This window comes from Osmerus mordax, chromosome 10, assembly GCF_038355195.1.
Source record: "Osmerus mordax isolate fOsmMor3 chromosome 10, fOsmMor3.pri, whole genome shotgun sequence".
In the NCBI taxonomy this organism is placed as follows: domain Eukaryota; kingdom Metazoa; phylum Chordata; class Actinopteri; order Osmeriformes; family Osmeridae; genus Osmerus; species Osmerus mordax.
The window spans coordinates 847581-866257 of NC_090059.1; the positions used below are offsets into that span (position 1 = coordinate 847581).

The following is an 18677-nucleotide window of genomic DNA, read 5'->3' on the forward strand; positions in this document are numbered from 1 at the left end:
GCTCCTCGGAGATGTGGACACCCAGGAACTTGAAATATAAATATACATTTTATTAGGCTAATACTAGTTTTACAGTAGATCAATATCTCTACAGTAAGAATTATTGTGGTCCAAAGTACTTGAGAATACATGTAAACATTATAGGCTATTAGTGACAGAGTCCATGAGTGGAAAAAAAAATACTTGTGCATGTTTGTAAAATATCCCCTGTGCTACTTGTGACACAGAACTGGATTATATAACACGCATGGCATAAAAATACAGGCCTACAATATAGATTTTCCCAATGTAAAATACACTGCAGTGCCATCATGTAAATAAAATCATTGTAACAGCAATGGGCACATCATAATCCCTCTTAGTTACAAAACAAGTGTTATACATCTTGTAAATCCTGAACATACATCTTGTAAATCCTGAACAGTTGTAGGCTACTCTTACAAAATTGACTGATTCATCCTACTCAGTGCTGTTTTCTCTTATCTGATCATGTTGGTTATGGTATATATACACATTAGATCACTTGTTTTAATGTCTCTGTTCATATTGGGTAGGCTACAGAAGTTTAACACACCGAAAAATATGGCAGATCGTACCACCACAGCCAAAGACTGAGCTCACGGGCCGGAACGTCTCGTGGATGGTTTACCAACAGATTCAAAATGCTAACGTCTTTCTTTGCAGTTGTTGGTGGTTTTCAGCGAGACAAAACAGAAAGATTAAGGAATTGTTAGAATTGTAGTTTTACTGTAGTATAGTCGTTAAATATTTTATATAGCTCTAGTGTTGTGTACAGTAGTTTTATTGTAGGTCTTGTATTTAGGTCTAGCGTTAGTTGAGTATACTCAATATTTTAGCCAGTCCAAGTTAGTTGCTACGGCCTACTGTAGCTAGCAATTCCTGTACAGTACAACTGACAACTGACCAACACCAATCGACAACAATTGCCAGGTGAGTAGAGCTAGCCTACACGGTGCGATGTTATTACGTTGAGTATTTACGGTTAATGTGGAAATTAACTTAAGTTAGGAATTACATTTTTCCTATTATAACCATTTGGTAAGGTCAGGTTCCCAATGCTAATATGACAGTTGGAATAACCTCGGAGCTAACTGCTAAAATCAAACGGATTGTGCGAGCTAATCAACTCAAGCTAGCCAGCTGTCAATGTTAACATACCTCTTACGATACTGACAGTAACCTTTCGAATACAATATCATAACTGATAGATGAATATTAATGCAACAATAAAAACATAAATCTAGCTACTAACATAGCCTTATGTGAGAAACAACTTACATTCACGCGTGCTCATCCCGAATGACTGCTCTCGTTCAAATTCATTCCTCATTGGTGTCGACGGAGGTGGCTGGATTTAAAGAGTGCAGTAAACAATTGTCGCGTTGTTTACGTAATTAACCCCTTCCGATCCATGATGGCTGTGTTCACACACGAAAACAATATTCACTGCATTTACATTTAACTACTTTAATGTTTAATTCTAATTACTTAATGATTACATGAAAGTAAAATAAATAAATAACAATCATTCTCTTGTATGAAAGTATTATACACTTAACCAAAGATCACTTTTCATGTGCTATTAAATTACCTGGTCAGAGCTTGATTGTTGTAGTGACATTTCTCACCCTAAGGTGAAAGAATATCACAATGATGGTCCTATCCCACAACATGTTACCAGTACAGTCAGTGAATACAAGGAAATATATCTTGCCAATTTCTGCATCAAGGTTGTCACTGGAGACAATTGCATCAAAAGCAAAGACAGTATAGGTTTAGTTAGAAATATAATTTGCATAGAAGGGGACCACTGTGTTGTGTATAATGAGTTCACTTCTGTCACAGACTTTTTTGACTACCCAGTTAAATCCTCACGGTTGGGAGTCTTTCTTTTGTCAGATATGTCTTCAAACTTGAAATGTGTGAAGGTAGATGAAAGCCTTGTAAAGTATGTGCTCCTGCCATTTAAAAACAAATTTGTGGGCATGCCACTTCTTCACTTAGTGGAAGGTTAACAGATGAAATCTGTACCGGTAGTCCAATACATATTGGCAGATACTTGATTGTATTTTACTATTATATGTAAAACATTTTGGATGCCAGAACATTTTTTTTTGTAATATGGGAACCAGACCTTACCCAAATGTTTTTAAAGTTTGTGAATAGTGTTTACAAATACTACAACAATATTTGTGTGAAATTGGTGTTTAACTATTATAAATACAAATGTGTCTTTACAAAGGTGTATGAGTGTGTCTAAAGTCATTCATGTCATATTGAAGGGATCTACACTGCAAACCTTTGATTAGCCTATACATAAGTCACCAACAAGCATGGGAAAGTAAAACATGTCTTTCAAATAATCATAAAACACATAGGTACATGTTTTCACCTACCACATCCTACACAATCTAGTGAGCTAATTGTGGGGTTAATAAATATGCTAATTCATTCTCAATGTACACAGCATGTTTCACATTGTGGACTTTATCTCTGCGGAGAAGAAGGAAACCGAAGTTGTGCCTTCATCATGGGTCCAGGATGGCATGAGCTACTGGCCGCCTTATTCCTCCACAGAACGCTGCACAAGGGCAGTGAAACGTCAAGAAACACCTGACGAAACATGGGGTCTGTTTGATGTGAACATCAGGTACACAAGAGGTGAGTTAAACTTATATTTCCAGTCAACTACCGGTACTTATAAGTGACATCAACCTACTGAGACAATATGCATCTGCATTCTAAACACAGCACGTTATTAAAATATTCTCTAACAGACACATATGAAGAGGCTCGCCAAAAGCTTCCTATGGCTGTGGTTCAATCTGATATGCAGACAGAAGAGGAGGAGGATGACCGTCCTGCATACATGAAGAGAAAAGGAATGTATATCAACTAACAACTTAATTTGATAAGAAAAAAATTTCAGTGGATAGGCTAAATAACATGAATGTACTTCACTGGTCATCCTTACAAGTTCAATAACCTTATATTTTGAACATCAGGGGCAGAAATACGCAAATATTCAGTGACACTGAAAGTGAGGATGAACCAAGTGCCAAGTTTCAACGGAAGGACCGGTCAGTCACCTCTAAAGGTTTGCCACCTGCACCTGTCATTAGACCTCCAGAGGACAGAAGAGAGACACCTGGGACCTCCAATACACAAACAAGGACTGAGCCAAACATTCAACAGCAGCTATGCGATCGTAAGTGTTACTTGTGGCTCTCACCAGAGGTCTGAAACTGGTGGTGCTAAAATTTTATTCCACTGACCCACTGGAACATAATTCAGGGATCTTAAATGTTATCAAAAGTTTGGCTTTAGATTACCGCTGGTGATGTTTTCTGATTGGCAGTTAACTCTGTTTGACTCGAGACAACTATTACCTTAGCAGACATCTTCCCTCGGGACAGGTAGCTAGTAGCTAGACAGGTAGCTAACACTCAAGATCTCAAGTAATCACAAGGCTTGACTTTAGATGTTTACTGAAGGTTATTTTTATTATAGGATATTTTTGTAAAACTGAAAATACAAACAGGAATGGAAGCATACATTAGTACACAAACACAATGAGACATGCTATCAAAGGAACATGAAGAAACAGCTTACTGCGAATGTATGTAAAACAGAAGCACTCTCTCACATTCGATAATATGGAGGAGTCAGGTGGCTGAGCGGTTAGGGTATCGGGCTAGTAATCTGAAGGTTGCCAGTTCACCCTGCTTGCCTTGAGGGAGGGGAATGTCCCTGTACTTACTGTAAGTAGCTCTGGATAAGAGCGTCTGCTAAATGACTAAATGTAAATAATAAGCCTATACAGAGAGCTAGCTACGAAATGCTAACCTAGCTGCTTGGAGCGTGTCCTGACAAACACGTTATCGACAGAAATAATGTTCCAAAACACATTTCCTGCAAATATAATATAACGTTTACACCAATTATCCATACTGTACATGTACTTACAGAAGAGTGTCCAAGGCAAAAACGTAACAAGACAATAACTACAACAACGTGAGTTCAGCTGCGCGTCTTGCTCTCAACTGGAGAAGTTTTTCCTTTTCCCCGCGTGTGCATGCTAGGTACCAAATAAATCCCATAGGGGGCGATATACACAATGTACCTCAATGCAAAACAACCTAAACTAGAGAGGGTACAATTTCTGGGGAAATTGTAGGGTGTGCTTGCTTGCGTCGGTTGCACAGGGGTCCGTTTTTGAATGACATTTTTACAACTGATATTTCTGTATATGTTATATAAAAATGCATTTATTTACTGGAAAATCAATTTCATAAAAAGCTCACTGGTAGCGATCATTGTCAGTAACAACGCCAAGTGCGATATAGCCCTGTGTGGAGAAGCTGCCCCGGTAAATTGTACAGTACAGTAGACTACTGCTGTGTTCGTCTTGGTAGCGATTGCGTTGGTTGAATTTGATTTAACGTTCCGTTGTACGGTTTAGCCTGAAATTAATTATTTTCATGAACAGATTGACAAAGTTTAGGCTGTGGCAATGAAGTTAAGGTTAGTAGTGAAGGATTCATATATCTTTGTGTCTATTCCAATAAGTAATGATGGTATTCTATGACACAAATCTGTGTTCTAGAAAGAGTGGTCTGGAGTCGCAGAGGTCCGATAATATCAGCTTTAATGCAGCAGTTGGAAATCAACAAGTACAGAGCTCTGGGGTTGTCTACGTTTCCCTACCCGCAACAGAGTTTGGGCTGGTTCACGAAGTCCAACTGGCTATCTTTCCCTCCCCAGCATATAATATACAGTGCAATTAAAACAGAAAGATGAAAAGAGGGTTGAGCTTGTTCTCTCGTGCATCAGGGAGTTGTTCTTGCCTCCGCGTCCCACCTGCTCGGGTGCCGTCTCCACCCAGATTCAAGGTTGTTTCTGAAAATGAAAAGATAGAGACACAAAGAACAGCCTGCTTCCCACACTCAGTGTGAGACCCAATGTTTAAGCCTGGGCACACTTCTAAGTTCATAACTTTAATAAGCACAATACATAACTTTAATAAGCACAATATATTCTTTAGTAGTTAGATAGACTTTTGATTTAAGTAAGGGGAGTGCCGAACATGTTCTGTTGCCGTTTGACTTCCTACACCTGTGTAGATGTTTTTGTAGTGTCTCGCGTAGGCTACAGCCTTACAGTGAGCAACACTGGTTTGAAACCACAGGTAACGATAATTTCACCCACAAATCGTTTACTTGTAATGTAATGTCATAATAAATCCTACAACGAAAATGTATTTGTGAGGAATGTTTATTTTAAAGATTGAAAACAGATGCATCATAGACCACTGTAGTATGTGTTGCACGGGCAACAGAGGCTAATGTCATGATGCTAATGCTTCAGTGAAATAGTAGACTACCGTTTCCAAAAGTAGATGTGGGCCTACTTCCTTAATAATATCAGCTAATATTGTACATTACATTTCATAATTGTGTTTCACATCACAAAGTAAAATGAGTAAATAGTTATCACCCTGGCCTCTTTGCTTGTGGCGTTCCTGCAGCTGCCTTGCAGTAAAGCTATGGTTAGCCTAGCTATCCCCCAAGTTAACAGATGCGAAACGAATGTTCTGCCAAAGGTAGTCACGCGTGTTTTCGTGACGTTAGTGACGTAGTGACGTTAGTAACGTCAGTGACTGTGGCTAGCAAATTAGCCACCGTTAGCTTCACTTTTCGCCACAAAAACTTAACTTGAGCCTAAACCATGCAACGGAACGTAAATCCCAATAGAAGCAACTCAATCGCTACAAAGACGAAACTTTTGACACCTAGGTTGTCTATGTAGGCCAAATATTGACTGAGTTTTAGGGGGGCAAAAAGAAACTAGAGAGGGTACAATTTCTGGGGAAATTGTAGGGTGTGCTTGCTTGCGTCGGTTGCACAGGGGTCCGTTTTTGAATGACATTTTTACAACTGATATTTCTGTATACGTTATATAAAAATGCATACTTATTATTTATAAAGATTACATAGATTTAAAAGCATTTTTTTTTTGCTGCTCATTTACAACTGAAAATACGAGTGAAGTGTAGAATGAAATAGATGTCTTCTCATTTCCCCTGCAAGAGGCAGCCTCATCGTTGAATCAAAACGAATAAATTTGGCAGACCGGTGTAAAAATTGACCTAATCTCTATGACTTAAACGTCCTTTTAAGTTTTTCCCTTCTCGTGATATTTTCAAGCATTTAGCCTACTCATATTGCATTCATTCATGAATAAAGAACCCCCTTTGAAGATTATTCTACGACGTTACCGGCAGTAGAAGATTGAATCGCGATTCAAACAGTACCATCTGCTAACTGAAAATATGCCCCCCAAAACGTAAATAAGCTTGACATTTATTTAGAGGAAAATCGCTCATTCATAAAAAGCTCACTGGTAGCGACCATTGTCAGTAACAACGCAAAATGCGATATAGCCCTGTGTGGAGAAGCTGCCCCGGTAAATTGTACTACTACGGTACAGTACTAGACTACTGCTGTGTTCGTCTTGGTAGCGATTGCGTTGGTTGAATTGGATTTAACGTTCCGTTGTACGGTTTAGGCTGAAATTAATTATTTTCATGAACAGATTGACATGGTTTAGGCTGTGGCAATGAAGTTCAGGTTAGTAGTTAGATAGACTTTTGATTTAAGGACAGTGCCGAACATGTTCTGTCGCTGTTTGACTTCCTAAACAGCTGTGTAGTGTAGATGTTTTTGTAGTGTGTCTCGCGTAAGCTACAGCGTTGCAGTGAGCTACACTGGTTTGAAACGACAGGTAATGGTAATTTCACCAACAAATCGTTTACTAATGTCAGAATAAATCCTACAACGAAAATGTATATGTGAGGAATGTTTATTTTAACGATTGAAAACAGATAACGCTACATCATAGACCACTGTAGTATGTGTTGCCCGGGCAACACAGGCTAATGTCATGATGCTAATACTTCAGTGAAATAGTAGACTACTGTTTCCGAAAGTAGATGTACTTCCTTAATAATACCAGCTTATATTGTACATTACACATCACAATTGTGTGTCATATCACAAAGTAAAATGAGTAAATAGTTATCACCCTGGCCTCTTTTCTTGTGGCGTTTCTGCAGCTGCCTTGCAGTAAAGCTATAGTTAGCCTTGCTATCCCCCAAGTTAACAGATGCGAAACGAATGTTCTGCCAAAGGTAGTCACGCGGGTTTTCGTGACGTTAGTGACGTAGTGACGTTAGTAACGTCAGTGACTGTGGCTAGCAAATTAGCCACCGTTAGCTTCACTTTTCGCCACAAAAACTTAACTTCAGCCTAAACCATGCAACGGAACGTAAATTCCAATAGAAGCAACTCAATCGCTACCAAGACGAAACTTTTGACACCTACTTTGTCTATGTAGGCCAAATATTGACTGAGTTTTAGGGGGGCAAAAAGAATAATAAAAATAATAATAATAATAATAATATATATGTGAGAGAACAAAGGTTGTGCCCTTGCCGAAGGCAAAGCACACCCAATAAAAATAATAATAATATATATGTGAGAGAACAAAGGTTGTGCCCTTGCCAAAGGCAAAGCACACCCAATAAAAGAGTGTTCTACTACTGTCTTGCTTTGCCAGGAGAGGGAAGAGACAAGCCCCCTCTGCCAGTCACAGAAATGGTGAAAAATGACCACACCATTCCAAATGTAACTTTTTGGCTAATGCAGACTATTGCAAAGATTAGTAAAGTTACATCCGTCAGAGTCAGTCAAGTGGAGACTGACTACAGTTGGGCCCTAATACAGAGTGTAGTGCTAGCCTTCAACAAAGAGAATGTAAGTACCTATTTGGAAAAGTCTCACCAAACCCTCATGAAGAAGCTGTCAAGGAAAGACGTCAAACATCGAACAATCATCCATCTCTGTTCGGCTCACATCATCAAGGCAGTGTCACTGTCTTTTGGAAGGAAAACAGCTGACAAGGGCCTAAAGGAGTTTGCTGTGTACACGTTTGCACAGTTGTTAAACTGTACATCCTTTGAGACCAGCCTGGATATCTTTCACCACATGTGTGTGGTCTTCATGGCAGAGGACATAAGCAAAAGAGTGAGCAAGAGTGTAGCAAAGCTGCAAAATCAAATTTCCAAAACAGGCAAATTAGATGATGGCGGTGAGGTTAAAGGGGAGCCAGGACATCCAGATGCCACCAAATTCAAACACCATCCTTGCAAAATCTCCATTTACAAAGGAATTCAGAAGTGTGTTTGAAAAATCCAAAGAAGATATGGAAGCAGAGATGACCCAAGGAGCACAGAGCAACATCTATTACTGCCCACAGCTGTTAGAGGTGCTATTTGCTGATTACCTTGGACTTTTTCCCCTCTGGAGTGGTGTCCTCCTAGGTGACCTCCAAAGGTATGTCTTGGGTAATAACAAAGTACTGATACCACACAAGACAAGGGAGACAAACATACGTGGAGCAGTGGTTTGGGATGGTTAAAAACCAAATCCTGCGGAATGAAGGTAACCTCCGACCTGCAGCCTTCATTAGGAGGCAACATACATCCCTTCGAGGAAGATACAGGGAGCACATTTTGAGGAAAAACATGCCAGAGGAGATGCTGGAAAGACCAATGAAACATATAAGAGAATCCATGGACCACTGTGAGGAGCAGTGGGCCAAACGGTTTGTGTCAAGCACAGGTGCAACAAAAAAAACAAAATATTTGGATGTCCCATCACAAATGCCTGCTCCAAAACAACCCAAAAAGTATAAAGAGTCCAGTGCCTACTGTGAGCCCGAAAAGGTATTTTAAAATTGTATTTAATAATGATCAGAATCAGAATCAGAAAGGGATTTATTCGCCATGAAAGTTTGCACAGACAAGGAATTTGCTTTTGCAGGAAGGTGCATACAATAAACATATACCTAAAATTTAAATATGTGGACTAACTATACTAAGGGTACATAAACTAGCAGTACTAAGTGGGATAAATATAAGTTGCCGTAAATTACAATATAAAAATACAAAAATACAAATATTACAAAAAATACAAATGTACAAGATACCATGTTGTGGTGCAGTGCAAAAGCAGAGTGTTTTAAGCAATAAGTCTTTTGAGTCAGTGTGGTCCCTTGGCCTTGTTGAAGAGGCCAACAGCGGAAGGGAAGAAACTGTTTTTGTGGCGTGAGGTATTGGTCCTGATAGACCGCAGCCTTCTGCCGGAGGGGAGTGACTGAAACAGGGAGTGTCCAGGGTGGGAGGAGTCGGCCACAATCTTCCTCGCTCGCCTCAGGGTCCTCGAGGTGTGCAGGTCCTCAAGGGTAGGCAGATTGCAGCCAATCACCTTCTCAGCAGTACGGATGATACGCTGCAGTCTGCTCTTGTCCTTGGCAGTGGCAGCAGCGTACCAGACGGTGATGGAGGAGGTGAGGATGGACTCAATGATGGCTGAGTAGAAGTGCACCATCATTGTCTTTGGCAGGTTGAACTTCTTCAGCTGTCGAAGGAAGTACATCCTCTGTTGTGCTTTCTTGATGAGGGAGCTGATGTTCAGTTCCCACTTGAGGTCCTGGGAGAGGATAGTGCCCAGGAAGCGGAAGGACTCCACAGTGTTGACTGGGGAGTCACACAGGGTGATGGGGGTGAGTGGGGCTGTGTTCCTCCTGAAGTCCACAACCATCTCCACTGTCTTAAGAGCATTGAGCTCTAAGTTGTTCTGGCTGCACCAGGTCACCAGGTTGGCCGCTTCCCACCTATAATCAGACTCGTCTCCACCATAGATGAGCCCAATAAGGGTGGTGTCGTCCGCAAACTTCAGGAGTTTGACGGACGGATGACTGGAGTTGCAACTGTTGGTGTACAGGGAGAAGAGCAGAGGAGAAAGGACGCAGCCCTGAGGTGATCCGGTGCTGATGGACCGGGAGTCAGAGACTTGTGTTCCCAGCTTAACGCACTGCTTCCTGTCAGACAGGAAGTCTGTGATCCACCTGCAGGTGGAATCAGGCACGTTCAGCTGGGAGAGCTTGTCCTGAAGCAGGGCGGGGATGATGGTGTTGAAGGCAGAGCTGAAGTCCACAAACAGGATCCTGGCATAGGATGCTGGGGAGTCCAGGTGCTGTAGGGTGAAGTGGAGGGCCATGTTAACTGCATCGTCCACAGACCTGTTGGCTCTGTAGGCAAACTGCAGGGGGTCCAGTAGAGGGTCAGTGATGGATTTAAGGTGTGCCAGCACCAGGCGCTCGAAAGACTTCATTACCACAGAGGTCAGGGCGACGGGTCTGTAGTCATTATGTCCTGTTGGCCTTGGCTTTTTGGGCACAGGGATGATGGTGGAGGACTTGAGACAGGCTGGCACATGGCATGTCTCAAGGGAGGTGTTAAAGATGTGGGTAAACACCGGAGACAGCTGGTCAGCGCAGTGCTTGAGGGTGGCTGGAGAGACAGAGTCCGGCCCAGCTGCTTTGCGGGGGTTCTGCCTCTTGAAAAGTCTGTTAACTTCACCCTCCTGAATGGAGAGAGTCGTCACTGTAGAGGGGGGGAGGTGGGAGGCCTCCTGGGTGGGAAGGGGTAGTTCAAGACTGTCCAATTGTCTTTCAAATCTGCAGTAGAACTCATTCAGGTCGTTGGCCAGGCGGGAGTCGTTAGTGGAGTGGGGGGCTCTGGGCTTGTAGTTGGTAATTTGCCTGAGCTCTCTCCAGACAGAAGCAGAGTCGTTTGCAGAGAATTGGTGTTTTAGCCTCTCTGAGTACAGTCGTTTAGCCTCCCTCACCGCCTTGCTAAACCTGTTCTTCGACTCCTTGAAACTGTCTTTGTCCCCACTCCTAAACGCGGCCTCTTTCTCTGACCTCAACCTTCTGAGTTTAGCTGTAAACCAGGGTTTGTCGTTGTTGTAATGGAATGGAAATGTATGTAATGGAATTCTGTTTTACAATTTATTGTATTACCTTGGAAAATAATGTTAAGAATATAAGCAGATGACTTTATTCTGTATAACATTTTAGCCTCAATGGATACAGGATTCATGATTGTGTTAAAATTATTATATATATTTTATGTGGACTGCAGGATAATCATAAGTAAGTAAGTAAGTAAGACTTTATTTATATAGCACTTTTCATACAAGAATTGCAGCTCAAAGTGCTTTACATAAAATCAACAAAAACAATAATACAAGTGTTGATCTAAAACGTTTAACAAACCAAACTAGCCGCACTCTATCTGCGGTCTCTCGAATCCATCTTAGATCCGAGCTGCCACTTGCAGTTTCTAATACACCTACATGACAAGGGGGTAGACAGGACGAGACTAGAAAGTTACAGCATAACATGAGAAGAGAGGAGGAGAGCAACACCCAGACAATGCTCCTAGAGGAGTACAGTGTGGGAACAGACAAAAACCTCAGCACATAAGCACAAGAACATTTACAAAAACACGTGACTTGCAACGGGGAGGTGGGGGGGGGGGTAGACAAGCAGCATCTGGACCTGCAGCCATGGTAGGCGCTGGACACAGACCCGCCAGCCACCCTGGGGAAACAAGCAGGCGAAGGCGTTGGATGGGGGTGGGGGGGTGGTGATATCTGTAGTAGGTGAAAGTTAATGTGTGAGTAGGTCTGGGTTGGCGCCCTCGACCTAGGCCACAATCAGTCCGATTCTCCCTATGCAGATTGTGTTGGCCAGGAGACATCCTTGGTCATGACCCGGGCAGAGACCAAACCACAGATATCGGTGGGGGGGGGGGGGAGGAGCAAGATAGTCTCGCTTCAGCGCTCTCCAGGGGAGTTGTTTTCCAGCGACGGCCTTGGCCAAGGCCTGTGCTGGTTACGGGGCCGAAAGTGGATAAGATTGGGGTAGTTGTTTTGACGAGTAGCCGCAACTCAATTTTAACGTCCACCCTTCAGGAAGGTCTCCATGTCCTCCATCTTCCTTTGCAGAGCCACAAACTTATCCCTGTTGTAATCACTGCTGCGTTGTAAGTTCACAGTCTGAGCTCCAACAACTCTGCCCACCGCATCAATCATATCGGCAAGCAAACAGGCCACGTTCACTTGACCCAAAGCCGCAGATTTTGCAAAATAATGTACTGTACTATGGAGGCCTAAATGTGCCAAAATTAAATACATAAATAAATAAATAAATACATAAATAAATAGACATCTCTTAAGTGATGTTAACATTTATGTTATTGTTACCATGTGGCCTGTTCTCAGTCACTTTCATTGAAGAAAGCGCATTATCAGGTAGAGGGTCAGAAACACAAATGGGCCACTTTGAAAACGATTTAACCAGATATGTTATTGTTAACATGTGGCCTGTTTGTGTTTCAATAAGACAGAATATGTCTACTACTTGATTGACAGCTCAGGTCTGACAGTTTGCTATCAATCACAGTGTCCAATCACAGTGCTCCAAGAGTAAAACATTGCAGTCCAATAAGGACAGCTCTGTGCAACTGCTTATGTCCCGCCCCTTTTCATTTAAAATGAAATGCACATTTCTTTTCCTTTGCAAAGGGGCGTGACTTAAGCCATTTGATAGAGCTGTCCTCATGGAACTGCAGTGTTTTATGCTTTATAAAACACTGTATTTTCCTGAACATGTTTAAATGGCCCTAAAACGTAACCTGTAAAGGTTTATGCCTGGTATTGAGCTGTTGAACGGTGCTGGCAGCCTGGCACAACCAAGACACACACACTTCTCTGACCCTCTACCTGATCATGCGCTTGCTTCAATGAACGTGACTGAGAACAGGCCACATGTTAACAATAACATAAATATTAACATCACTTAAGAGATGTCTATTTATTTAAGTATTTATTTATTTATTTATTTATTTAATTTTGGCACATTTAGTCCTCCATACTGTACACTGGAAATGGTGTGTATCAACAAAGTGTCCATGCGTTACAGGTAAAGTCTCTCTGGAAGAGGCCAGACAATGGTGTAGTGGTGGTAAAGATCCAGTCAGCTGTAGATACAAAGGTGTCTTACACCCTGCACCACAGTGAATTTAAGACTCTGAAGCCACACAGTTGGCTGGCTGGGGAGGTAAATGATTGATTGCTACGTTGTAATATATGCCAACAAGATATATAATATATGTTCAACAAGAATTATATGTACATTTACATTGACATTTTAGTCATTTGGCAGTAAGTGCCTACATTTAAAAGGCTAGAAAAACAATTACCAAAAACAAACAATGAAATATATGTGTTGATTGCAGGGATTTCATATCATTTGATTATTTTACATACAGTACATTCAACCAAGGTCTGAATCTTCTTTAATTAATTAAGACATTTCTCTTAAATTGTGTATTTTCAGGCTATTGAAGCATACCTGCAGGTGGTGTTAAAAGAGTCTGGCATGGGGAAAAAAATATTCCTGCTCAATCATTTTAGTGGAGGTGTAGTTGTCAATGGCACTCGTGACCAAATAACTTCTCATGGCTTCAAAAAGGTACTGTTTTCCTTTCACAGTCTTTTCCTCTGAGAATCAATAAGATCCACTTACATATTGGTTACAAATTGTAAAAAAAAAAAAAAAAATCTAACATCCTTCTGTGTCCCCAATTAAAACGCAATAATTACAACTTCATACATTCCAATTAACATGCATTAAACCAACTAGAACTCTTGAATTTCTCTGTAGATTTCTTGTAGGCCTACTTGAACATGTCACATGTTTGCCAATGTTCACATCTCTCTTCATTCAGGTGACTTTTACAGACTACGATGCAGTCATATCTTTTGTCAATGTGAACAACCAGCACTGGAGGTTCTTGGTAAGCTTGTTTTATAATACATACATCTAAATTGTTGCACTATAATCTTATATGCAAGATCTAGTGAACCAGACATTTTTCTTTTTAGTTCTTCCAACCTGCATCTGGAAATGTGTTCCTCGTCGATCCAGCAGGGGGAGACGAGCAAAAAGAGTCCGAAATCGCTGCCGACAGACTGAGGTAGATTCACAATTTGAATGTATTGCTTATACTTAAATATATAATATCAAAAGCAAATAATTACACTTTAGTAGCCACCATACGATTATAATAATTACATGACTTGGATAGGGTCAGTATCTAGGACCATCAGAACATAAACATAAATTAGGCCCAAGATATAAAACAAAACCATAACATTCATAACCACAAGTGAATTATGCTTGGATAAAAAAAAAGTAATGAAATATTTAGACTCTACAGGGAGTACTTTAAAATGCGCCTTAACAAACATGGCAAGGCTGACTGGGTCGGCATCAAGTGGAAGGGAGCAACAATCCCTCACTCCCTACAACAAGATGGATGTAGCTGTGGTGTCATTGTCATGGAGGTAAGCAAATATCAATTATAGCACACACAAAAACATCTCTGGACCAAAATGGCTTGTTTACCTTTATTAACATTGTTTGTTATTTTTTGTTTATCGAATGGCCTCATTTTTTATATGAATATAAAGATGGGAAGACAGATGATTACCAGCTTCCCAACCTTGCCATTACAAATTACAATAGACACATCAAAAAAGGCGATGGCACTGAAAAGAAAAGAGTTTTCTGAAAAACTTTTGGAAAAATCAGGTAATTTACAAATAAGAATCTATTATTAAGGTGCATTAAATTATCTGACCCCTGCAATAATATTAGTGATAACACTATATATAATATTTTCTTTCTTACAGTTTTCCAGAGAGAACATAATTGTTCTTTGTGTGGGTGTCCTTCGCTCACAGGAACTGGCCCTGTGACAAAATGGGTTAGTATTTATTAGTATGCAGACAATTTCTTAATTGAAATGGTGAACTTTGACATTCTTAAAGCTCCTACGATGATTAAACATTGTAATTCAAACAATAATTAGTAAGGGGTTATAGAGTTATGTTTCCATTATAGGTCATGTCACCGTCTTGCTTTTATTTTAAATCTGCAGATATCATGTTCAGTATGCATGAGGTGGTTTCATTGTGATTGTCTTGGTATGACAAAAAGGGACTTCACTGATGCTAAACAATCTCCAGAGTGGAAATGCTGTCTCTGCAATTGAAAAGGTGACAAGTGTAAGTTGTATGTTGTACTAAATATAACAATTCTGGTATGAACTAGGAACCCAAAAGCAGATTGGAGACAGTTGGTTAGTCTCAAAAGATTCATTAGATAACAATAAGGAAAGAATGAGATGGGACAGGGGTGGCTGGTAGTGGTGGGGCTCTGTCTCCGATCTGGGATTGAAGCTTGCTAGTGATTGGCTGATCGAAGTTAACTGGCTGAGGCAAGCTTTAATTTCATGGGTTGTAAGTTCCAGAGTAATTTATCTGCCTGTCAAAGGTGGGCATGTGGGGTGGAAGAGAAAGGTAAGGACGACAGGCAAGCAAACAGGCAGGTTACAGAACATATAAATATGACTTAACTATCTGGGAGGGCACTGGATGTCAGGTCTTTTCTAAAGTAAGGCGGCTGAAGATTACCTGATACTGATCAGGTGTGTGATTGCAGAGGAGAGGCAGTATGTGCTGGGGCCTGCTCAGAGGGCCTATAACTCGACTAGATGGGAGACAGAAGAGAAAGAAAGCAAGAGAAGATTCTAGAACAGAATTTAGTTGGCACGTTCACTAAATAAATGTTTTTGTTCATTATGTTTGCTATTCCATATTGGATCTGTTAAAGTCTTGAAGGGCACTTTGTTGAAATGTTTGCTAAATAAAGGAAAAAAATAAAATATTAACAAAGTTTCTATATCCATTTTTGACAACTTCATCACCAAACCAAAGGTAGGATAACTTGGTTTTCTAGTAGTAGATGTTCAATTTTGACAAAGTTATTGAAGAAATACTGAAATATTGGTGTTTTTGTTGATTTATTGGCTATGGATTAATCAATAATCAACTCTTATCACCAAACCAAAGCTTGGAAAAACTTGGTAAGCTAGGAGTACAATAATGTGAAACTGGTCTGAAGTTTCTATGTTCATTTTTGACAAAGTTATTGAGGAAATACTGAAATATTGGTGTTTTTATTGATTTATCGGCTATGGGTTAATCAATAATCAACATTATCACCAAACCAAAGGTTGTACAAATTGGTCAGTCAGTAGTAGAAGAATGTGCAACAAGTTTGAAGTTTGTACGGTGGATTTTGACAAAGATATTGAAGAAACATTCGGACTGTCAACTCTTTTACCCCGGTCGCTAAATATGACACGGAGCCTGAACTGAGGTACGAATATGAATGTCTGTTGAATCTCGAATATGGAACTGATTTCACCTCGGTGTCTGACCCAAACATTTCAGCCACGTAGTGATGGGCATTCCGGCTCTTTTTCGTGAGCCGGCTCGTATGGCTCAGCTCACCAAAAAGAGCCGGCTCTTTTGGCTCCCGAACGGCTCTTTAAAAAATACATGTTTTAACTATAAATTTGACTATGATGGGTGTGAAAACAATTTGAATTAAATTATTAAATGAAATCATACTCGACCGTAACCACATATCTTAAAAAATGCATTGATTTGTCATGGCTCTCCTCCGAGTTTTGACTACTCTCTGACTGTGAGTTGGCTCGGCCCTCCCTCATGCAGGATTGACAGGAACAGAATGTGAGGATGATCGTGTGCGCCTTTAAGCCTACAATCATTTTTTTGTTGTTCTTTGAATTAGTCAATTATTTTAAATACAATTAAAATTAGTTATTTCATAATCATTTAGTTTTTATAGGCTGTATTAATCTATTAAAAATAGAGTCGGCTCTTCAGATATGCGAGCCAGCTCCCGACGTTCACCTTCAAGAGCCGGCTCTTAGAGCCGGATCGTTCACGAACGACCCATCACTACAGCCACGACTGTTTCCTCAACTTGAGCCAATACAAAGCTGGCCTTGTTGAAATTAAATTCTTAATCAGTACTAACTCTCCTTGGTCCAGCTACAAACCTCGGACAAGTAAGTTAACTAACGCTATATCATTTTGTTGCTTTACTGTATATGGTTACCTAGCTTGTGTAACCGGTATAATTTCTACGTTGTGTAATAAATGTGACTCGTGGACAACCGTTGCTGAGACGTGATATTTATTGGGTGTGCTTTGCCTTCGGCAAGGGCACAACCTTTGTTCTCTCACATATGTATTATTATAATTATTATTTAATTTTTTTTGCCCCCCTAAAACTCAAATATTTGGCCTACATAGACAACCTAGGTGTCAACAGTTTCGTCTTGGTAGCGATTTAGTTGCTTCTATTGGGATTTACGTTCCGTTGCATGGTTTAGGCTCAAGTTAAGTTTTTGTGGCGAAAAGTGAAGCTAACGGTGGCTAATTTGCTAGCCACAGTCACTGACATTACTAATGTCACTACGTCACTAACGTCACGAAAACACGTGTGACTACCTGTAGCAGAACATTCGTTTCGCATCTTTTAACTTGGGGGATAGCTAGGCTAACTATAGCTTTACTGCAAGGCAGCTGCAGAAACGCCACAAGCAAAGAGGCCAGGGTGATAACTATTTACTTATTTTACTTTGTGATGTGAAACACAATTGTAAAATGTAATGTACAATATTAGCTGATATTATTAAGGAAGTAGGCCCACATCTACTTTCGGAAACGGTAGTCTACTATTTCACTGAGGCATTAGCAGGACATTAGCCTCTGTTACCCGGGCAACACATACTACAGTGGTCTATGATGCATCTGTTTTCAATCATTAAAATAAACGTTCCTCACAAATACATTTTCGTTGTAGGATTTATTATGACATTACATTACAAGTAAACGATTTGTTGGTGAAATTATCATTACCTGTGGTTTCAAACATCTACACAGCTGTTTAGGAAGTCAAACGGCGACAGAACATGTTTGGCACTCCCCTTACTTAAATCAAAAGTCTTTCAATAGGTGAAACTATCTGACTACTAACCTGAACTTCATTGCCACAGCCTAAACTTTGTCAATCTGTTCATGAAAATAATTAATTTCAGCCTAAACCGTACAACGGAATGTTCAATCGAATTCAACCAACGCAACCGCTACCAAGACGAACACAGCAGTAGTCTAGTACTGTAGTAGTAGAATTTACCGGGGCAGCTTCTCCACACAGGGCTATATCGCATTTTGCGTTGTTACTGACAATGATCGCTACCAGTGAGCTTTTTATGAATGAGCGATTTTCCACTAAATAAATGTCAAGCTTATTTACGTTTTTGGGGGCATATTTTCAGTTAGCAGTACTGTTTGAATCGCGATTCTATCTTCTGCCGGTAACGTCGTAGAATAATCTTCAAAGGGGGTTCTTTATTAATGAATGAATGCAGGCTAAATGCCTGAAAATATCACGAGAAGGGAAAACTTAAAAGGACGTTTAAGTCATAGAGATTAGGTCCATTTTTACACCGGTCTGCCAAATGTATTCGTTTTGATTCAGCTATGAGGCTGCCTCTTGCAGGGGAAATGAGAAGACATCATATTTCATTCTACACTTCACTCGTATTTTGAGTTGTAAATGAGCAGCAAAAAAAAAGATGCTTTTAAATCTATGTAATCTTTATAAATAATAAGTAGGCCCTATGCATTTTTTTATAAAATATACAGACCCCTGTGCAACCGACGCAAGCAAGCACACTCTACAATTTCCCCAGAAATTGTACCCTCTCTAGTTCCATTTGTCACACTCTTGGACACTTTGTC

At 40.4% G+C, this 18677-nt stretch overlaps 1 protein-coding gene across 1 annotated transcript in view; it reads left to right on the top strand.

Moving 5' to 3' along the window:
- Window positions 1-18677, top strand: part of LOC136950321 (uncharacterized) — a 156738-nt gene that overhangs the window by 4191 nt on the left and 133870 nt on the right. The window contains exons 2-4 of the mRNA XM_067244593.1: window positions 2489-2682; window positions 2799-2907; window positions 3027-3229. Of these exons, the coding sequence (XP_067100694.1) occupies window positions 2490-2682; window positions 2799-2907; window positions 3027-3229 (505 nt within the window). The 5' untranslated portion in view covers window position 2489. The remainder of the gene's footprint in view (window positions 1-2488; window positions 2683-2798; window positions 2908-3026; window positions 3230-18677) is intronic.